Source organism: Eublepharis macularius, chromosome 11 (assembly GCF_028583425.1).
Source record: "Eublepharis macularius isolate TG4126 chromosome 11, MPM_Emac_v1.0, whole genome shotgun sequence".
Taxonomy (NCBI): domain Eukaryota; kingdom Metazoa; phylum Chordata; class Lepidosauria; order Squamata; family Eublepharidae; genus Eublepharis; species Eublepharis macularius.
The window spans coordinates 67,077,113-67,100,965 of NC_072800.1; the positions used below are offsets into that span (position 1 = coordinate 67,077,113).

General features: G+C 41.7%; 1 protein-coding gene across 2 annotated transcripts in view; it reads left to right on the top strand.

The window, feature by feature from the left end:
- Positions 1–23,853, top strand: part of MALRD1 (MAM and LDL receptor class A domain containing 1) — a 349,934-nt gene that overhangs the window by 111,615 nt on the left and 214,466 nt on the right. Inside the window, exons 18-19 of one of the 2 annotated variants that reach the window (XM_054992174.1) lie at positions 20,663–20,819; positions 23,472–23,582. In XM_054992174.1, the coding sequence (XP_054848149.1) occupies positions 20,663–20,819; positions 23,472–23,582 (268 nt within the window). The remainder of the gene's footprint in view (positions 1–20,662; positions 20,820–23,471; positions 23,583–23,853) is intronic. The other variant, XM_054992175.1, reaches the window with a different exon arrangement.

The window sequence follows — 23,853 nt, forward strand, 5'->3', positions numbered from 1 at the left end:
ATCTACTCAGGAGGGGTGGGGTTGAGCTGAGTCATTCTGTAAGAGTTTCCCAGGGTGTGGAATGCTAATGGCGGGAGGCTTCACTGTAACCTAAGGAGGTTCTTTTGCATATGGATTGGTGCTTGATGTGCTAATCTTCTCTGCAGGGCTATTGTCGGGTGTGGAGTGTTTTGTTGGCCTGGTGTTTTTCAGAACTGGAGCCCATGCTCTGTTCATTCTTAAGGTTTCTTCTTTCCTGTTGAAGTTTTGCCATATATCAAAGGAATTACTGATCAGATGGGAAAGCTTATGGAAAAGCATAACCTTCAAGCAGTATTCAGACCCACCCGAAAAATACAACAGATGCTACGATCAGCAAAAGACAGCAGAGACCCCCTCACCTCTGCAGGAGTATACCGTATACCCTGCAGCTGTGGACAAGTTTACATCGGGACCACAAAGCGTAGCATCCAGACAAGAATAAAAGAACATGAAAGACACTGCAGACTTGGACAGCCTGAAAAATCAGCAGTGGCTGAACATAGCCTAACTCAAACAGGGCACAGTATCTTATTCCAGGACACCAAAATACTGGACAACACTTCCAACTACTTTGTCAGACTGCACAGGGAAGCCATTGAAATTCACAAGCATAAGCAAAACTTCAACAGGAAAGAAGAAACCTTAAGAATGAACAGAGCATGGGCTCCAGTTCTGAAAAACACCAGGCCAACAAAACACTCCACACCCGACAATAGCCCTGCAGAGAAGATTAGCACATCAAGCACCAATCCATATGCAAAAGAACCTCCTCAGGTTACAGTGAAGCCTCCCGCCATTAGCATTCCACACCCTGGGAAACTCTTACAGAATGACTCAGCTCAACCCCACCCCTCCTGAGTAGATACAAATGACCTACATCTTTTCCACACTGTGACACTGAGAGATCTCTGTCTTTTGGTGCTACACCTCTGAAGATGCCAGCCACAGCTGCTGGCGAAACGTCAGGAACTACAATGCCAAGACCACGGCAATACAGCCCGGAAAACCCCCAACAACCATCGTTCTCCGGCCGTGAAAGCCTTCGACAATACATCGAACACCTCTACGGGGAGGAAACATTCCAACAGACCCGAAGATTGGAAACACTTCGGAACAAGAAAGCACATCTACTCTGTTCTTTGACCTTTCTTCTACGCTGCAGGGACACAAGAACCATTCCATCTTTTCTCACAACTAAAAGAATCTTCAAAACCACACAGGCGAACCGCATTTATGACCGTCTAGAACAGGCCCTCTTACGTGAGAGAATCCACACTACCCGCAGAGAACTTGCTGCCACAGACAAGGAGCTATTTTGCTTGCATATCAACACCAGCCATAAAATGAGAAGTCAGGATTGGGACAAGGTCGATAATCTCACCTACAGGAAGATGGAACAAGTGTTTACCAACCACACATCCAGACAGAAGCAGAAGTTTAACAAACTACAGGAAAAAAGACAGACAAGCCCAATGCTCGACAATGCACGCATTGTCATCAATCTGACAGACCGTCAACTCTCACCAGAAGAAACCTCCATCTTGGCAAAGGGAGGAAACTTTGCAGTCACCCCCACCAGAATTCCTGTGGAAGACATCATTGCAAATGTAGAAGCTGCCATCCGTCATCTACCTGAAGAGGAAGCTGAGGAAATAAGAGGAGAGACAGCCAGGATTCTACGAAAGGCAAAGCTTCCCACCAGCAATATAACACGCAAGGAGAGAAATGCCATCAAGACCCTCAATGCAGATCCAGACATCATCATTCTACCAGCTGATAAAGGCAATGCTACAGTGATCATGAAAACGGAGGAATACAAAAAGAAGATTAAGGAACTCCTGGACCCCTCCACCTACAAAAAACTAAAACGAGATCCCACTTGCAAAATCACCAGGCTAACAAATGCACTGATCAAGAATTCCTCACTACATCCCGACACGCACAGAAAACTATGCAAGACTGAAGCACAGCCACCTAGACTATATGGACTCCCCAAAATACATAAAGATTCAGTCCCACTCCGACCCATTGTGAGTGCCATTGGTTCACCGACATATGAATTAGCTAGACATCTGGCAGATCTCCTGCAGGACCACATCGGGAAAACCTCGTCTTACATCAAAGATTCAGCAGATTTCATCAACAAAATCAGTTCTCTGAAACTCAATCCACAAGACATACTTGTCAGTTTTGATGTTGTATCCCTGTTTACCAAGGTTCCAGTAAAAGACACTATTGCACTGATTAATCAGATTTTCCCAGAGGATGTAACAGCCTTATTCCATCATTGTCTGACAACCAGTTACTTCCAATGGGACAACGAATTCTATGAACAGATGGATGGGGTGGCCATGGGGAGCCCACTCAGCCCAGTTATAGCAAACTTCTACATGGAACATTTTGAAAAAACAGCTCTAGAATCAGCACCCCACAAACCCAGTGTATGGTTCCGGTTTGTGGATGATACATTCATCATTTGGAGCCATGGGGAGGAAGAATTGAGGGAGTTTTTGAATCATCTCAACAACATCCACCTGAACATACAATTCACAATGGAGAAAGAAAGTGAGGGAAAACTCTCATTCCTGGATACCTTGGTCATCCGCAAAGCAAACTTTCAGTTAGGTCACAAGGTCTACAGGAAACCAACTCACACTGATCGGTACTTACACAAAAACTCCAATCACCACCCCCGACAGAAAAGAGGCATAATGAAAACATTAGTGGATCGTGCAAGACGGATATGTGAGCCGCGCTTTCTCAATGAGGAAATTAATCATCTAAACCACGCACTTCAGGCAAATGGCTACTCCAGAAATGAAATCCGAAGAGCAATCAAACCCAGGATGAATCAAACAACCAAGGAAAAACAGTCACCTACAGGAAAAGTGTTTTTGCCATATATCAAAGGAATTACTGATCAGATGGGAAAGCTTATGGAAAAGCATAACCTTCAAGCAGTATTCAGACCCACCCGAAAAATACAACAGATGCTACGATCAGCAAAAGACAGCAGAGACCCCCTCACCTCTGCAGGAGTATACCGTATACCCTGCAGCTGTGGACAAGTTTACATCGGGACCACAAAGCGTAGCATCCAGACAAGAATAAAAGAACATGAAAGACACTGCAGACTTGGACAGCCTGAAAAATCAGCAGTGGCTGAACATAGCCTAACTCAAACAGGGCACAGTATCTTATTCCAGGACACCAAAATACTGGACAACACTTCCAACTACTTTGTCAGACTGCACAGGGAAGCCATTGAAATTCACAAGCATAAGCAAAACTTCAACAGGAAAGAAGAAACCTTAAGAATGAACAGAGCATGGGCTCCAGTTCTGAAAAACACCAGGCCAACAAAACACTCCACACCCGACAATAGCCCTGCAGAGAAGATTAGCACATCAAGCACCAATCCATATGCAAAAGAACCTCCTCAGGTTACAGTGAAGCCTCCCGCCATTAGCATTCCACACCCTGGGAAACTCTTACAGAATGACTCAGCTCAACCCCACCCCTCCTGAGTAGATACAAATGACCTACATCTTTTCCACACTGTGACACTGAGAGATCTCTGTCTTTTGGTGCTACACCTCTGAAGATGCCAGCCACAGCTGCTGGCGAAACGTCAGGAACTACAATGCCAAGACCACGGCAATACAGCCCGGAAAACCCCCAACAACCATCGTTCTCCGGCCGTGAAAGCCTTCGACAATACATGGTTTTCTTTTCACTGTTAGCCACTGTCATGCCTTCAGGTGGTCTCAGACCAGGTTCCCAGCCCTGGTACTTAGGGAAGGTTCCTACCAGTTCATCCCTGGCCTGTCCCTTTGTCTTCGCCACTCTTTATAGTGCACCTCTGCGTGGATTCCTCACATCTCTGTGCCTTCCACCTCCCTGGTGCCAACTCTCTTCCCAATATTACTGTAGGTTTTGCTGGAATGTCTCTTGGGAGCCAATCCCTGGGCCTCCTTGCTGGCTGGTGCTCTCCTGGCTGCTTTCTCAGGCCTCTAGCTGAGCTGCCTACCCTGCGTGCCTCTTGGACCTTGCCTGCTCTGTGAAGGCTTCTCCCACTCTGCTGCCTGTGGGATTTCCCTCAGCCTGGGCCCTTAGATGCTTCTGCTTAGCCACCTTCTCCCTAATTCTCTTTAGAACCATGCCAGGCTTTCCTGTAGTCAAATTCCCTCACTGTCGGCAGCCCAGGGCCTGTAACTTCTCATAACCCCTCCTGCCACCTGTTGCTGGCCTTTGAAAGCCCCAGAGGCCAGGTTAGGTCCTGTCCCTCTTTTTGTGACAATGCACCACTTCCGGCCAGGCCATGTTTACTTCCAGCTGGGCCATCAGAAGCCTCCCACCACCATCTCAGCCCCACAGGACATCCCCACCAGCCACAGCCATATTTACATATAAGACTAGGGTTACCTGCCTCCAGGTAGTGGCTGGAGATCTCCTGGAATTACAGCTGGTCTCCAGGCCATAGAGGAATTTCCCAACTTGGAGCTGGCAACCCTATATAAGACTTAATCTGGGTAGAAAAGAAGCAGGGAGTGTTCAAGTGTGAGGAGGTAAAGAGTAGTATTATATGATTGTCATGCATAATTGCACAAGATAATGTTGGGAGAAACACTGGGGTCCAGAAACTCTACAGCACCTACTTCAAGCAGTGGCTACCTTTCCTCTATCTGTGGGATATTCAGTGGGAAAGAGGGAGCAGGTGTGCAAGGTACATGAAAGTTTTGAGCAGGAATTGGAAATAGAAGTGCTTTGAAGAAATATCTGGACTGAAAAGTTTCAGGTAAGCTGGCCATTAGGGTTGCCAGCTCCAAGTTGGGAAATTTCTGGAGATCTGGGGGATAAAACCTAAAGAAACCTGGAGAAAGTGCGGTTTGGGGAGAGAAAGGACCTTGGCATGGCATAATTCCATAGAGTCCACCCCCCCAAAGTAGCCATTTTCTCCAGGTGAACTGATCTCTGTGGCCTGGAGACCAGTTGTAATTCCGGGAGATCACCAGCCAGTACCTGGACGCTGGCAACCCTAATGGCCATCCACCCCACCTCCAGGGGGGAACCCCACCCACAACTGCCACCCCAAGTCCCACTCACCTGATGGCGGTGGGGGAGAAGCTTTTGCACTCCCATGTTGTGCTGGTGATGTAAGAATTGTGACGTACACTGAAGCCGACTGCTGTGAAAACTTCCTCTTTGGAGGCAGTTTTCACTGTGCTTGGCTTCAGCACATACCACGACTTCTCCCTCGTGCTTGTTTTTCAACACAATGGAGGAGTTGCAATGCATTCTGAAGCCAAGACCTGTGGAAACTGCCTCCAAAGGGGAGGTTTTCACAGCGCTTGCCTTCAGAGTGCCTTTTGTCACACCGGAAAATGATGTCATGGGAGCATACACAAACTACTCGAGCACAGGGACTGGGTCTGTTGTCCCCCTCCCCCCAGCCCCCTGCTCCCCTGCTTTGGCCCCTGGGGCCCCTGGCAACCCTAGTTTCAGGAATGAGGTGATGTGCGGCTTAAAACCTCTGCTGACTCCAACAATCCAGCATTTTTTACTCAAAGGACTTCCCCAGTACTCAAGGAAAAAATGTTGACTCCCATGTGGATTAATGGATTTATTTTGCAAGTCATTTAGCAAAAATCATCCAAACATTTGCATTTGATATACTGAGCAATTGTGTGCACCAAGGATTCTAATTACAGGTTTGATTACATGCAATAAAACCTACCATTGTGCATGCTTAAACATCAGTATGAGATCCTGTCATTGGCTACATGTCCAGCTGTAGCTCCTAGGATCATTCAAGGTCAAGTGGTGTGGGTGGCCCATTTCATGACATGTTTTCCATCATATTGCTGCCAGAGGAAATGATTTCAAGAGTCTTCAGAATGTGACATCTGATCAGATATCTCCTGCGTTGCTATTTGCCAAGTGAATATTTTTTGTGGGAGGCCTCGAACATATTGGCAGGATGTTGGTGGTGAAATGCAGAATTGTTAACAGGTCTAGCTATCATTTGGCACAATGGTCAAAAACCACTACCACCTAGGTGTCATATTATTTTGCACCAAGGGAAAGAAATTGAAACTATTAGAGTGCTTGCCAAAGTGAAACCACAATTTCTCATTGTGCCAAGCCACAGAAGAGTTGCAGAACTGTAAATAAATCATGCCAACCTTGATTAGAAGCTGTGCTGGAATGTCTGCTTCCAACTTTATTACTTCAGAGAGAGATTCTATCCCATTGTTTCCTTTTTCTTTCATGCGCAGAGGATTTATGATGGAATGTTAATGAGATGTGCTGTGTTTTGGATGAGCCACAGAAGAATTGCGAATTAATTTCAGATCTTTGTCAGAAGCAGCCAAACTTTAAATACACACACAAAATCTCCAGCAGAGAAATTCTAGCTAGCATTCAGTAATTGTTGTGTTATGATCAAAATATGGAATTCTTATCTTTGGAGCTCTTTGCTTTGTGAATTGTTTGCCATGCTGTTTTTAATCAGGTGGTGAGCAATCACAGAGCTTTTGAATTATCAAAGGAAGATGTGAGTTAAAATGGATAAAAGCAAAGACATTTTGAAAGAAAGAAATGAAATCAGGATTATATCACTGTTCTCTTTAAGCTCTCTTAATTAACTATAGTAGGTTTAGTTTGACCCTGGTCCATATGTCCTTTCTTGGTAAACAGAATGTCCATGTAGGTTCCTTTAATTTTAGATATTTTATCAACTGCATATAGGGCAAAGGCTTTGTCCCCACACTCCCCAAATACAACACAAGGCAATAAAGACAAAGACAACTATGTGTGCGTTCAACTAGTTTTGGTTAATTATTTAAATTCATTTAAATGGCTGATCTACGTCACTGCTTATTTAAATAAGCTGACCCTTTTGAGGGTGGGCTGCACTAGGCAACCGTTCCAGGCACCCACCTGGCAGGTCCACCCTGACTCGGCCAGTGGTTGGCACCAGCCTTGTTTATCCCAGCCGGCACAGCCATTCTGTGCTAAGAGGTGTCCAGTTTCATCCAGCTGTAAGGCAACTACCAGGTTCTCTCAGGGTGCACCTTCACAGTGTCACCCAGCCACCCAGCATATGATGGCATGTTCTGAACACACACCCCACCACCGTGATGCCACAGGATGTTTGTCAATTAACTTTATCTATCCTGAGCAATCCACTCTATTCCTGCCAACGAGTTGTGGCCTAACCAGAAATTTAACCAGGTCTATTTGATAACTCCCACGTCCCAAATAAGAGGCAGCACAGAGCAGGCAAAAAAAGGGGCCACACAATTGCCAATCAGATGAACACTGCCCCCCCCCATTCCTGCTCAGCTCCATAATTGAGACCAGGTAGTCCCATGCTATACCTTGGGAGGGAGGGTGGGTCAGTGACCCAGTAAAATGCCTGCTGGGGAGAAGGCACAGGTAAACAAATAGCTTTCTATTGCCATCCCTTGATTGGCTTAAACCCCTTAACCCCCACCAGTAATGTCTCATGTTCCGTTTGCATTGATATGGGCCAAAGAAAACTGAACCCCTGGGGTAAATGGCAGGAATTTCCCTTCTCCCTAGCTGGAGACATCTGGCCTGGCCACACTGATCCATTTAACACTAGATTAGAGGCTAGACTGTTGTAACACACTATACATGAGCTGCCCTTGGAAGCTTTGGTTGGCACAAAATGAAATGGTCTATGTAGTATCCAAGGCTAACCACCAAGAGCATATGACTTCATTTCCCCATTGGCTTCCAGTTTGCCACTGGGTCCAGTTCAAGATGCTGGTATTTACCCTTAAAGTCCTTCCTAACATGAAACTCACATATATGATGAAACTGGTATAAACTTTTCCCCACCCTGCACTAAGGTGTGATTATTTGTCTCCTGTTTGCAGCTATTTTCAGTCACTGCCTGCGTCTTGTGGAGATGCCTCCTGGAAAAAGAGAGGAAGATTAGTTGTTAGTTATCTCATTAGTTTGCAGGGTCAAAGTTGTTCAGGAGGACATTAGAGGCTACATAAGAATGCAATGGATAAAGGAAGACTTTAGACCTTTCTGATTATTTCTTGGGCAATTTTCTGTCAGAAAGTATTGTTTATCTCTGCTTTTGTATTTTGCAGATGTTGCAAAGTTTGAAGTATATGCACTGTTCTTATGTGCATGCTGTGTCATTTTTTTTAACCATGTCCATTAATTGCAAAGTGGAAAAGCACTCTTGGAATAAGCCAACGTTCTGTTTATTAATCTGCAGAAAGCCTGTCATATATTCCATGTCTAGTATCCATGAGTATTCATTTATTAATTGCAATTTAACTCTGACAAGATCATCAAGATTGAGGTGATGCTGGCCAGTAAGGCAACTGCTTTGGCTGAAATCTTCCAGAAAGCCTATGGTAAAGGCATAGCGTTTCTGCGGATTCCTAGAGCTATGGCTGTCACTTCTGGGTTTTCCCCAGAAGTGATGTCATGCTTGGCCTACTGGAAAGAATTTATTGAGCCTCAAGCCAATGCCCCTCCCTCCATGTATAGCTGCACCTATGGGTAGATCAAACTCTCAATCTGGACCTGCTCACAAGGAATGAACATTTTCCAGAAAAAGCAAAAACCTGTTCATAAGAGAAGCTTAAGTCAGTGCCTGCAAATCATGAATTCAAGTCTCTTTAAAATTTAAAAGCAATATTATATACCGCAAGGAGTGTGTTTGTGTTTGCAATTTGACTTTTCAGGTATGGGTGAGTGGGTAGGTAAATAGATAAATATTTTTCACTGAAATGAGTTGGATACTTTTTGCTAGAATGTGCTGACAATATATATGTGGAGCTTTTAAAAAAGACATCTTACTGCAGTTGTGTGAAATTAATGGCACAGTGATCAAATGAGTCTTCAGGAAACAGCGTAAATAGTGCTCAAGAGCAACCCTTATAATGTAACATTTGAATTTGTGCAGAGAAAATGACTTTTGGGCAATGTTTTTACACTCCACAGATCATTTCTCAAAACTTCTATTTACTTTGAAAGGCAGCATTCTCTTCCTCTCTCCCTTTTCTATATATACATTTATTTGTATGTGTCATAAACTATATAATGATTGTGTGTGTATACTTCAAGCTCTATTGAATGTAATCACCTGAAGCTCTATTCAAAATGCAATACATTAATTTTCATTACCTACTCAGAATTCTTCTTACTAGTGTAGCATCATTGCCCACAAAAATTGATTTTTTTTGCATTTCTACATCGCCCACAAAAATGGAGAGTAGATGAAAGCAAATCTTTTTTCTTAACTCTCCAATGCACTTTCCCCATGCCTCTTCAATTAAATCATTTATTTGACCGCCACAACTCTTACACCACCTCAGTAGAGTGGAAACCTACATTAAAAACTTGCTCAGCCATGAAGCTCAATGGATAGCTTTGGGCAAATCCTCTTCTCTCAATTTATGACTAAGGATTAGGCCCCATTCAAGTGAACAGGGAAGTCTGAATAAGCCACAGCCGTATCTTGCAATATTTGTGTGCTCATAGACTTTGCTATTAGCAGATTCGGAGACCCTCCCTTCAGTTCTTCTTCTTCTGTTGTAGATTTTTTTTCCTGCAAACCTTTGCATTCCTTTAGGTTAGCAGAACCCTGTATAATACCTGTGAATGCCCTTATTATATAGATTTGACTATCCACATTGGGACCTATTCACTATGAGTAGGATCAAGTAAAAGATCTTATACTTATTCTCCCAGTGTGGGTACACATGCACTGCTAGGAACAGTGCACACTTGAATATAAGACCGCACAGAAAGTAAGTTACTTGAGCATCCCAAGTAAGAGTCTCTCTACATGAGACGCCAGGAGCGTGTCGGATCCCACAAGATTCCCTGGGTAGTGTAGTCTTACAAAGAACAGCCACTTGATATGATTCTCTGCTGGGTTAAGAGCAATGGGAGGGATTTCTGTCTCTTGTAAAAAGCCTCGGCTCAAGTTTTCCTCCAGGAGCTTGGGAAGGGGGGGATGCAACAGGAACCAGGAAATCCATGGCTGCCTTTTGCAAGAGAGAGAGAGAGATTTTCCACTGGGGAAAAGAGCAGTGTGTGTGTGTGAGAGAGAGAGAGAGAGGAGGGGGGATTCTCTCTCTCTCTCTCTCTCTCTCTCTCCTCCCCCTCCCCCCAGTGAAGAATCACATTGAGCAGCTGTTCTTTGTAAGAATACACTACCCGGAGAAACTTGCAGGACCTAATACGTGAAGAACCCATGTCTATCATTTTGTGTAGAGAGACTCTAAGACGTGTAGAGAGACTCATTAGATACCATGATAAAAGGCTATACCTCCTAGTCTTTTACTAAGTCTCTTTTTTTGCCCCATACAAAGTCAGTTTTTGTCAAATCAATGGAAAACTAAAACATATTTCCCTGTTATATGTTACTCCTTTACTATTTAAAATATATTGTCAGTAACTGGCACCTCAAATCCACATTTTTAAATTCATGTCCAAAAGCACTGCTGAACCATTAGGGTGCTATTGGCTTTCCTCAGCTGATATCTAGGCTATTCTTTTTTTTTTCCTTACAAAAACTTATCAGTTAATTAGAAAAGAAATTGAAAGTAAACTGTAGTCTAGAGTCTAGATCTTTACTTTGTAGGATACGTGGTAAAATTTAATTTGAATCTCAGCAATTAAAATAAAAAATAAACAATCCAATACAATTTTGAAAATCTGTCTGCACAGTAATTTCCACCAAGCCTTTACTATTAAACTTAAAGTAAACATTCAAAATAAAAATACATTTTATTGACATAATTAGTCACAATGGAACTTGTGATGAGATTTTTATGTTTAGTCATCATACTACAACTTAGGCGCATATTGTATTTTTTATCTTGCTATTCCTTCAAAAAGCTCAGGGTGGCATACATGTTTCTCCCTTCTCTATTTTATCTTCAGCACAACCCTTTAAGTAGATTAGGCTAAGGGTCAAACTAGACACAGGTTTTTAAAGAATTGGGTCCAGGTTCCCCAAACACAACTTGAGTTCCCTGCAGCCACACGGCAGATGTGGAGAATGGCTGCTAAAAAATAAAGGAAAACCCAAACGGCCTCAGAAGGCCACCATGGGGGGAGGGGGAGGCCTCTTGCCTCCCTCCCTCAAACCTTTTTCCAAAATAGCAAGGGGGGTGTCTTTGTTTTTGCTGTTCCACATGGAGTATTCTGTGCACGTGGAGCAGTAAAAACAGGGAAATACCCCCCATGGTATTTTGACTTAGGAAATCCAAACCCAACTCTTTAAAAACCTGAATGTCTAGTTTGACCCTAAGACAGAGAGTAACTGTGTTAAGGCGACCCAATGGTCTTCATGGAATAATTGGAATATGAACTCAGGTTTGAACCACACCCTGCCGACTGTCTCTGTTGGCCTTTACTGATATTTGACTGGTTGCAGCTTGATAGCTGGATCAGAACCTAGGGCACCCCACAAAGTCATAAGGCTTATTGCTGTCTTTGGCAAGAGATGTTCTGGGGTTGCAGAGGGTTCTTTTCATAGTTCATCTCAGAGGGTTCTTTTAATAAGGTGAGGGAGCCCCTCTTGCATATATTGGACTACTCAGCTGGATGACCCAGATTTTTGGGAAGCCGTAGTTTCAACTTCAGGCAGGCCAACAGATTCTAGTGTAATAAGACTTAATTTAAAACAAAATTATTTCATTATTGAAATATAAAAGTTCAGTTCATGAATACTAAAAAATCAAAATGGTCTCCAATTAACAACAAAGGATGACATTAAACATATATGTCCCATGTGGAAATCACTAGGGGTGTGCACCGAGAAAATTTCAGTTTTACTTCTGGGGTTTCCAGAACAATTCTGTTCTGCTACTAGTTTGTTCTGGGTGGACTGGTGCTGGCTTGGAACTGATCCATTTGGTTTTTTCATTTTCATGAGTTTCAGCCCATTGTGCACATTGGCTGCACATGTGCAAAAGCACATTATTCTTTACGGGGGGGGGAGCTGTTTTTGTGCTTAACCAAAAACACATCAAACATTAGCCTTCCTTCTAGTCTAAACCACTGATCCACTGAGTTTTTTCTCAAGCACAATAACATACACACACACACACACAAAACAATGGACTCATAGAAGTCAAGTGTTAGTGAGCAGAGCAGTGGCAGGGGGTGCTCCCAAGTAGGAGAGTACTCCAACCAGTGCAGTGCGGCAACATTAAAAACAATCCTGTTTCATGTTCACTTTTTTCTTTTTCTATAGTGCCAATAATTCTTTTACCTCTGCATTCTGTTGCTGCTGCTGTGTTTCCTTGTGCTTTGTAGTTTTGTTCTCACAATATGGGTGGAATTCAAATCCTTCCTTCTGATACTTATTGTTCTGCTGCAAAATGGGATGTTCTCACTGCCAATCTTCTCCATTTCTCAAGTGTGTGCAGGCAGGCAGGTGGGCAGGTGGGCAGGTGGGCAAAATGATTGGCTGAATTCCTCCCCACCCCCCGACCAAATACACTTATGTTTTCTCCTTTTACTGTGAGGCATGGAGGATTGTTTTTGAAAGGGGACAGTAGGTATATGTTTGCCATTAGATTGAGAAAAAAGATGGGGAAACTTGATGCATTTTTTCCTCTGAATATACACAGTAAATGTGTGCTAGTTTCACATGCTGTTATAGGGATAGTTTTAGGTGGATAGCTATGTTGCTCCACAGTGGTATATTAGAGACCAAAAAGATTTTCAGAGTGTAAGCTTTTGTGAGTTAGAGCTCCCTTCTTCAGATACCCATCCCTTCTTCATATAGCAATGTTGGTCTAAAGAAGGGGACTCTAACTCTCGAAAGTTTACACTCTGAAAATCTTGTTGGTCTCTAAGGTGCCACTGGACTGAAATCCTGCTGTTATGCTGTTATAGGTGGTTGAATGCTAGACCAGGAATAGATTAGTGAGACTTTTTCTTTCCTGTTTTTGGTTCCTTCCATTCTTCTCTCAGTACTATTCATGTTGGAGATCGCAAGACAAGTGCTCCATTTCTCCAATGGCAGAAGCAGTTCTAATAATATACTTTTTAACACCAGTAGCTATTTGGATGATTGATTGAGGGTAGGCTCCATAGACATTTTTTATTATGTAAAACTGTTATTGATAATGTACTATTCGATCTTTCACATAAATCTGCAAGAAATGTGCCATTATGTTTTGGCAGACCTGGTAGGTTTATACTTGACCAGTTTAAAATGTTTACTTTCTATAAGTCTGGCTTTAGGTAAGAGTAAGTGACCCATGATTCACTAGGGCTATGGCAATGGGCAGATGAAGAGTTCACCCTTTGAAGCAGTCATTTTCTGCAGAAGTTTTGTTTTGCCAATAATCAGACAAAATCCATTTGTTTTTCTTCTTTTATTAAAATATTTTATACCCTGCCTTTTTTCATGGTTCAAGGCGGCTTAGAATACACATATAATTAAAACCAAACAATCCTGCCCCCCCCACAAACTCCCCCTCCCTCCTTAAAAGATGCCTACCTTTCAAACCCCATCAAAATCCCTGGCAAACAGACCCTGCAGTGCCTCCTAAAGATCTCCAGGATGGGAGCTCCCCTCAGCTCCTCAGGGAGCCCATTCCATAGACCAGGAGCCACAATGAAAAAAGCCCAAGCTCCGGTCAATACCAGACAGGCCACCCTAAGAGGTGGTATTGCCAGCAGATTGCTTCCTGAAGATGGTAGTTGGCACACAGAGACATATGGAAGGAGATGGCCCTTCAAATATGTGGCCACTAGATAGGGTTGCCAATTCTGTTGGGAAATTCCTTGAGATTTTGGGATGGAGTCTGGGGTGGCTTGAGTTTGGGGAGGGGAGAGACCTCAGCAAGCTATAATGCAATAGAGTTCACCCTCCAGAAGAACTAATGTCTGTAGACTGGAGATCAGTTGTAATTCCAGGGGATTTCCAGACACCACCAGGAGGCTGGCAACTCTAGCTCCAGGTCTAATATCTACATGTGACTTATACAATCCTACTACTATAACTGCACACTCTGGAGGAAGTATTCTGCTTTCCAATGTATCAAATGTTATATATTAGGTGATAAGGAAATGTTGTATCTTCGCAGTAGAAACATCACCTTGAGGATGTGTGGAAGGAGCACAACAAAGAAACAGAGCGCATTTACTGCACAAAAATGCATCTTGCAGAAAGGGCCCTTACGCACTTGGTTGAAACAATTGTCATCAAGTATTCTTTGAAGCTAGAGTTTAAGTTTGTAAACTTTAAGAAGATTATTTTGCCTTACTAAAACAATTCTGCTTTGACAGATTATGTTGGTTTTGCTGAATAAAACCATAATAGGAATCTGCAAGCATGCTTACTTACTGCTTGGATCCCTACAGAAGGAAGCCCTGGATGCAATTAGTGAAATATGTTGACTTATGAGTTTTCATCAAAATTATATCAAAAAATCCCTCCCTAGGTTTTTAATGGTTTGTTTTATAGCTTTGCTAAAATGCTGGCTTGTGTGAGAAAGGCTATAGACTTGAAAACCTGAGTTCTCAATTGAGTTTCCTCTTGGCCGAAGTCAGCAAAGAATACTGGATCCAACTGTATAGCTAAGCAAAGTCAAGTAGTGGAGTTTATAGCAGTCATTCACAGAATTGTTGAGGCATTTAAAACACTCATAGAAAATTCTAGAGGCAAAGTAAAGAAATCACACAGTATTATAATTCTGTATCTTCTCTCATAAGCATTACCATCAAAAGAGAAAAGGGAATTCACTTAAAGATCCTCTTAGTATTCAAGAAGATATTTTCAAAGGACAAAATGGTAGTAAGGCCTGGAAATCCCACCACTTTTAAAAAATGAGACAGATATGTATACTGTAACATTACCCACAATCATTGAACTTTCAAAACAAAGATTTGAACCCATGTGAGTTGAAAACATATTGGAACATATTGACTAATAAATGTAAACCTAATATATACCTGTGTGTATGTGATGCGCACTGGATACAAAAATTTCTAAATTCACTAATGATGGGAGTAACCTTTGACTATAAGTTCTAAAATTTATATACACATTTCAATCATTCTATACAGCAAACAAATATTCATAAATGAACAGCATATGGTTAAGCAATTAGAAGGAGTCTATAAAATATATATATATTGCATATTCCTAAAGGTAACAAACTGACACCACATTACATGGAAAGATTCAGTACATTTCATGTCGTTTCTCAGATGGATACTTTTAGTGAGTTGGGCCCTTTCAGCAATTTTTCAGGCATTGTCCAATTATTTATAAACTGAGGGTAGAGAAGTTTAGCACCCATATTTGATTGCAGCAGTAATCCAGTTCCAAATCATATTGCACTATGCAGAATGGATGTGTCACACTTGGGTTCAACAGCACCTCAGGGGGCAGGGGAACCCATCACACAGAGTCCCCATCCTCATCATCAGCTGCTACGAGCCCTTTATTTATTCCTTTTCCTATGCAACTAATTCATGCTGTCCCTTAATTAAAGTCTACAGTATCTTCCAGGTTTGGAGCCTTTTTCCAGGTTCCAGCCTGGGGAAGAGGAAGCTGTCCCGCTCACTCAGCTCTGCCCCATCCTGGCTGCTTTTAAACTCATCTGGGCTGGCAGAGGTGCAAAGCCTAAGAGTGGCTCTTGTGGCCGTCCTTACTAATTGACACCACCTGTTTATTATAATAGGCGAGAAAAATCTAATAAACACCCACATCCTTAATTGGTTCTGACAGAGAGTATAACATCATCTGGAATACAACCTTGCCAACCAGTGTCACCTCTGTATTGTCCAGATTCAACTTCAGTTTGTTTATCCTTAACCATTCAACTACAGGAGAATGATAGCTCCCAGAAGAAACTTACATAAAGAAGCCTATAGCTGGGTGCCATTAGTACTAGGGGTGTGCACCGGGGAAATATTCAGTTTTCCAGCTTTGAAACCCAAAGCGGGAAAAAGATTCGGAATAACCCAAAACCTGAAGCAGCAAGCCGCTTCAGGTTCAGGTTATCGGAATCGCTTCGGTATGCTTCTTAGTTATTCGGAGCATACTGAAGTGAGACCCCCCACCTTCCCCTGAACCCGCCTTCCCCCAACCTCAACCCCACTTACCTTTCACAAAGGCCGGAGCAGGTGCCTTGGCCGCCGCAGTGGTCAGCAGGGTGGTGGGGAAGGCCGTAACTGGCACCTCTGCTGCTCGTGCCACCGCTTCAGCCTCTGCAGCAGCCAGCAGGGTGGCAGGGAAGGTCACAGCTGGTGCTTCGGGCACCCGTTTCGGCCACTGCAGCTGGCACCTCCATCACCCACCCCACCGCTTTCACCGCTGCCAGGATGTTCCAGGTAAGTGGGGTGGTGGTTGTGGGAAGGAGCCCTTTAAAAAGGCCCCGAGGCTTCCCAAAGTGACCATCATACTGGCCCCAATTCGGAAATACTGAATCTTTACAAATCGGGCCCAGTTTGGGTTTTTTCTGAACCGGGAACCCGAAGTGCACACCCCTAATTAGTACATTGGTTAACCTCCAGTGCCAAAGTACAGACAATCTCACTGAGTGTTTTCATGTAAATATTAATCCACTTGGAAGACAGTATTCAACCCAATGTCACCCCACAAGATCCCAAAAAGTTGATTCAGAATACCTAAGCACTACTGTTTGAAGACAGTAATACAAGAAAGTCAGATCATTTTAGCACTCTTCTAATACCAGCGCCAGCCTGCAACTGCCTCAACAATATTGAGGGCCAAACCATGTGTTATTTTTTGTAAAGTTTGGTCTGGGTTACTCTGACCCAACTTGCTTTCCCTTTAGTCACAAAGTAGCTGCAGGAAAAGTAAGCTTAAAGATCAGATGGATCCCTTTTTAAAGCTCAGAACTGTGCTGTGCAGGGGAGGGGATCTTGCCTCCCCCCATGTTATTTTCTGGAGCTGAAACAGCCCAGGAAGTGGGCAACTTTCATAATTTTGGATCAATGCTGCTCCAAGGTTATGTAAATAACTCCGTCAGGACCATTTCAGCATTGGGGATGGCATCAGCCCTTCCTCCACCCACACCATAATTCCAAGCTGAGAAGGGCTCCGTCTGACCTTTAAAATTACTTTTCCTGTAGCTACTGTGAGACTGCAGGGAAAGCAAGTTGGGTCAGAGAAACTCAGACCCAGCTTGCCAAAGAACATAACATGCAGTTTGTCCCTGAGTAGTCTACCATATTGAAGGTGATCAAGAGTTTGAGCAGTGTTAACAGGGAAGCATGTTCTGCCTCAGTAGGTAAATATAGATCATCCACCAGAGCGACAAACACAGTATAGAGCCAAATTGAAATGGATCAAGCAATGCTTCTAAAACTATTTTCGTGTAAATTTCTTCCTAGATGTCCGGGCTCTGGATTTTCAAACTGAAACTAATGCATTAGGATACCTTCATCATTCAATCCCCCCCACCCCGATTTTTGTCCAAAATACCATGCATAGGTAGTTCCTCCATTTCATTTACACCATGGTCTGTATTTCCAGTGCACACATGTGCATTGATAAAATGCTGCAAAGAATCAATTGTGATGTGACTGTTCCTATGTTTAAATGACGTTCTGGGGTGTTTTAATAATGTGTTGGAATGTGCTGCACATCAGGACAAAAGAAATCATGATGCATTCTCAAATGTAATTATTACTCCTTTGCTGTATTTTGAAATGCACATATGCATTTTGGTAACTTGGAGGGGGGGGTAGATGAGAATGCATGGAAAGTTCCACAAACTGCACATGGTCAAATTCGAGAGAAGCAGTCCTTCAAGATTTAGTTCTGAGGTCTGGATCCAAAGTGAACTGTCAGCAGGCTCTTTTCATGGAATTGATCTTTCCCACCTCCTTATGTCAGCCCAAAAGCTGCTTCTGAGTGATTCCCCGCACCCCAGGTGTAATTATGGGCAGGTTGTAGCTTAAAGGATACCTGAACCAGGCTTCCGCCAGGATCAAACTCAGGTCATGAGCAGAGCTTGGGCTGCAGTACTGCAGCTTACCACTCTGCACCACGTGGCCCCATCAAGGTTGACTCAGCCTTCCATCCTTCTGAGGTCAGTAAAATGAGTACCCAGTTTCCTGGTGGTAAAGTGTAGATGACTGGGGAAGGCAATGGCAAACCACCCTGTAACAAAAAGTCTACCAAAAAAACATCGTGATGCGATGTCCCCCATGGGTCAGTAATGACTCAGTGCTTGCCAGGGGACTACCTTTACCTTACCTACCTTGAGGAGTTGATCAGAGGTAATAAAATACCTATTAAATCAATTGATATTAATGTAATTGCCATTAATACTGGTGTTTTTTTTCTGGAGAAACTTGGGTTCGATCATAGTTTCTATTCATTAAGGCATTATTTTTTTTACTTTTGTTCTAGTGACACCTTAATATTAATTTAGCAGATACAATCTGTAACTATAAACTGCTTATTGTATTTCCTTTTTAATAGAAGAATATTTGAAAGATTGGGAAGTGCTTATACAATATTTTATAGCTGACAGTTTATTAAGTCTCATCATTACAGCTTCCCTGAAAAAATATTTGATTTCCACCCTTAACTCTCTTGGTGAGTAGATCATGCCCGATGCTGATGAATGTTTTTATGGCTTTATTTTACCCATTATGAATCATGCATACCTCATGTACTCCAATTAACACACAAGACTGTCAGCAAAAATGATATACTACTGACTGCAAGCATCTACATTTTGTTGTTGGAATGCATTACATTTACAGGCCTTCTGCATTGTTTTGGCTGCATTTTTCTTCTAAAAAATGTACATTAGAGATTTCCAACCTGTTGACTTGCAATTAATATGCTCCCAATAATTTATATAACCCAAAGTAAACAGGGCTAGCATATGAGACTAGAATGTGAGATTGTTCAAAAGTGAGTTTGTAGACAGCAATAAAACAAATTGGTGTGTGTGTGTGTGTCTATGCTTACACATATACAAGCGGGAGATCTATGAGACTTGTGGGGACAAGAATCCCATCCTTTCCCCCTGCCGCTTGCTTGGCCAGCCCACTCACCTGCAGTGCTGCCGCCTCTGCCTGGCTTATATTTCTTACATAATGAAAGTTCATTAGATCACCATGCACAAGGATGTGAAGCATGAGTGAACTCAAGAATTTCTAAGGCTTTTTCATGTAGTATTAAAACTATGGTTTATCATGTCTGAAGTATACTCATTGCCTACCCAGAGGTTCATCTCTGAGTAGGAATTTAAACCGGAGTCTCCCAGATCAGTGTTTAGGAGATATATCTGATGGTTCACCATCAAAACCAGAACAGGTTGTTTAAAAAAGAAGACTACCAACATAAATGAATATTCAGAGAATCATGAATGAAGATCTCTTCTGAAAATGAATGTTTCTTGCTTCCCCCTCCTGCTGCAACCTTGAAAAGCCATCCCTGAATGATGGGTGACCCTTGGGATGCTATGAGATATTGCAAGGTGAACAAAAACTGGAAGAGGGAATTTGTAGAAAGAGTCTTCTGTTTGCACAAGATGATGGGGATTTAATCCAACAGAATGTACAGAACTAACTCTAAAAGCCTTTTGCATAAACAATTGTAAGATGTCAAAGCATAGTGGAGTTTGGCTAGAAGTAAGAATCTGCTTTTCAGTTTTCTGTGCCTATACCTTGCCATATCAGATTTGTTCAGATGATTATTTTTATGTAGTGAAGTTCGAAAACAAGCAGAAATCTCAAACATGGCTGCAACAATGTTGAACAAAACATAATTTGACATAATTAATGGCAGTAACAGAAAGTGAAACGTATTAGATCAATCGTAAAATGTGTTTGATGTAACCTAATGCACCCCAAATATGTAGCTCATGTTGACCTCGTCATGAAGTTGACTATCGGAACTCTAAAACAGGAAAAGAAAACAGATTTGCCTATAGAATAGAACTGGATTGCATGATTAATGAATCCTCCTGTTGTCATAATACTTGTCTAGAGACTGAGATTATGATTACGTTTTATGATTCTTATTATTGTAGAAGCATGCATCAAATTTGAACTACCTTGTGGCTTTTATTAGAACTAGGCAAAAATAACCACAAACATTACTTGAAATTTATCTCTCAGCTTCAGATAAAACATATACATTCTTTTAAACAGCAATGATTGTATAAAGTTAACCTTGGAGCCCCCTCTAATTCTATATGCATCTGATATACAGCAATAATCTCTGGAACTGTTACTGGAACTAAAATGTAGGTAGTGGGATAAACTTTCTTTGGCACTTGCATCAGAGAAGATACTATCAGAATTGTGACAGCACAAGTCATTTGGTGAATCATTGCAGCCGTGCCTCTATATAGAATTGGAGCATAAATGTCACACTTGTGTAGCTTTATTTAAGAAGCCATTGAAAAGCACAAGTTCAGCATCAACCTTTTTTCCTGTCTATGTATTCATCTATGTATTCATCTATATTCATCTATACCTTTCAATAATTTTATTGGTTAAAGCATTTTTTCAAGACAGAGCTTTATTTCATTATATATTTGAAAATTATTTAGTTTTTTCGTTCTCCTGGTATATAAATTATTTAATATGTTTGCTGTATCAATTTCTATCTCCACAGGGCTACTGAGGAAGGCTGGTATCTCTATGCTGACAGTTCTAATGGGGAATTTAGAGACACAGCTGACCTTATCACTCCAGTAATTTCTCTGACTGGGCCCAAGTGCAAGCTGGTATTTTGGAACTACATGAATGGAGCGACAGTAGGTTCATTGCAGGTACTGAAAGGCAGTTTATGGAAATTTCTGAAAGAGCATTTATACGTCGCATTAGACTTTCAATAATATGGACTGATAACACTGACTTAGACACAAAATAAAAGACTATCTCAGGGTCCCCAACCTTTTTAAGCCTCTGTCTGCCTTTGGAATTCTGAAAGAGGGTGGTAGGCACAACCTGAAAATGGCTGTCCCTGGAGGCAGAGCCAACATCAAAATGTCAGGGAGAAATAGTCGTGATGTATTGTGACACACACAAAAAACAAAAATAGAGTTTTTGATGAATGTTATAATTTTGGAAAGTTCTTCTGACACTCCAACCTTTGGTGAATCACTACTGTCAAAAGGGGATCCACACAGCAGTCTGCCCTCTCAGCTGGCAGCCATCAAGCAGTACCAGTGATCATGACAGACTCCAATTTCCCCCCAAATGGGGATGTGCCAAAGGTGCTCACCGGCCCGCTCATTTCTCAGCTCAAATAGCCTGCTTTTCCAGACTAGAAGATCTTGAGCTTCTTGGAGTACAAGTGGGATAAAAATTAGATTTGCCCAGTGAAAGCATATGTAATTAGGAAAAAAGAATAATGTTTTAGTAGATGCTTACTGAATTTCAGAAACCAGTGACTATTAATATCCCTCACATTACATGTAAACAACTGAACTGACTAAATTTGTATTACACTGTGCTATGACAGAGTTTATTTAGATTCTGAAAGGCATGTGTATTAAGCAGAAATAATTGGTTGCTAACAATGTATATGAAATATGTTGCGATAAATCTGGAAGAATAACTTCTGCATAATAATGTGTATGAAATATTAAACAGGTTTTCACATCTGTAAAGAAAAAAAGATGTTTAACAGCTTAGAACTCTAATCCAAAACCTAGCTCAACTGAGTTGTTTTGATTTAAGACAAACACATGTAAATTAAACAGTGTTCATGGAAAATATTTTAGCTTTTAGGTTAAAAATGATGATAAGATTTATCATCAGATATTTCTGATGTCAAAGGATGACAGTCTGAAAACATAGACCCCTCTACATTGGCACATTAAACACTGGTTAGCATAGTACCAAATGGGGTGTACCTTAAGCACAATTAAGTAGAACTTTAAAAGACCAAGATTTACAGGGCAGAAGCTTTTGAGAGTCAAGCTCCCTTTTTCAGGTTCTTGGGAAGAGCCTGAAACATTCAATGAAAATCTGGATATACCTTGATAGTCTTGGACAATAAATACATTCACACAGAGATCCATGTGAACTGATTGCTCCATGCAGCTGGTGATATCTGCTATGCCACAGTTTTCTGATACCACTGTTATTATTATTCATGCGAATGTTGATTGAAGCAACTTTCAAGTGGCTTTAATTTAAGATATATTTTTCCTCATCATGCTTACTTTGCTTACTTTGTCTACTGTATTGTAATAAGTTAAACAAATACTATGCAGCATAAAATAACAAATCTTTAACCTAAAAATATATAATTTGTAAATCTGATGTAAATATGCACCAAAGAAGCTTTTGTATTTCCACTGTAGTTTTCTATGATAATAAGAAAACTTCCATGAAAGTTTTATTTGCAACTGGGAGACAATATCATTCATAAAAACTGTGCCATCTCTTGCATTAAAATGAAAAACCTCCAGACTGTTCCACAACCAAGACTGAGGATCATTACTGCGGGTGATATATCCTGGAGAGGGAAAGCATTTCAGAGGGTTGATGATATATAGTTCTGTCAGTGCTGTCTAGAAGCATGATTTGACATACATCGTTATATTCCCATCTCTTGATGTTGTCAGTTTGGCTCAGTTCAGACACTTTAGCTTCAGTGAAGCATGTTTCGGATAGCTCGCTTCTGGGAAGGATTACAACAAGGGTTGTATTCCTAAAGACACTTTGCTGGGGAGTAAGCTTCACTTAGTAGCAGGTCTACTAACCTGAGTAGACCTGCTTAGGACTAAAAGAATTGACTGGGCAAGTTTGTTATGCAAACAGCTGGGCATTTGAATGAACTGCTAAACTAAAATTAGTTTTGAAAAACGAATACAAATATTGTAACAGAACTAAGATGGCTTTATATTTTCTGCATAAATCAATACTACTTCAGGGCCAGTGCCATCATTTGTTCTTGAAACCAATTAAAATGAAAACGATGAAGAACAGGAATCTCTCTACGTGAGGCGCCTCTGCGCTTGTTGCATAGGGAAATGCAATGTTAGCCAGGAAATGTAGTTTAAAAAGACAGAGCCGATGGAGATCGCTCCGCAGAGGATTTGTTAATTTCATTTTTGCCTCCCCAGAGATTCTGTCAGTTTCATCTCTTCAGTCCAAAACTGTGTGAGATCACAGAGGGCAGCAAGGAAATGGGATGGAGTTGCCTTCCAGAGCCGGGCTTGGACCTGGAGAGGTTATAATGGGCTGAAGTTTCCCTTCTGACATTTCACATCCCCTTCACACAGCTCCAGTGTATAGCAAAGCTCTTGCCCTGACACTGGCTCTATCTTTTTAAACTACGCTTCCCAGCTAACATTGCCTCTCCCAACATGTGTTCTCACATGTCATTGAAAAATGGTTTTTGTAATGTTCAAAGCTTTCATTGCTATTCAAAGTATATATTTTCACTTGAAAATTCATTTGCCTTCTAGGTGCTCAGCAAAGTTGGAAATGTGACGTCTGAAATGTGGGCACAGAGTGGACCCCAGGGTCCATACTGGAACAGAGCTGAGGTGTTTTTAGGCACCCGCTCTTATTTTCAGGTATGCACAGTTTTGTTTTACTCCTTCACTTAAAGCTGTTTAGGAAACCCAAAACCTTGTTGGTATTAAATAATGCCAAACTTAACAAATTTTGTAGCTGGAAAAAATGTTTGTTTGTTTTTAAAAAATGTTAAATAGAGATGAAGATATTATAGGCAGGAAAACATGGAATTTTTTGCTTGAACCATTGTTGAGAATCTTGTGAAAAATAGACTGCTTAGCAGCTGATGTTTAAATCGGAATTAAGCCAATGAAATTTAAAATTAGTTTT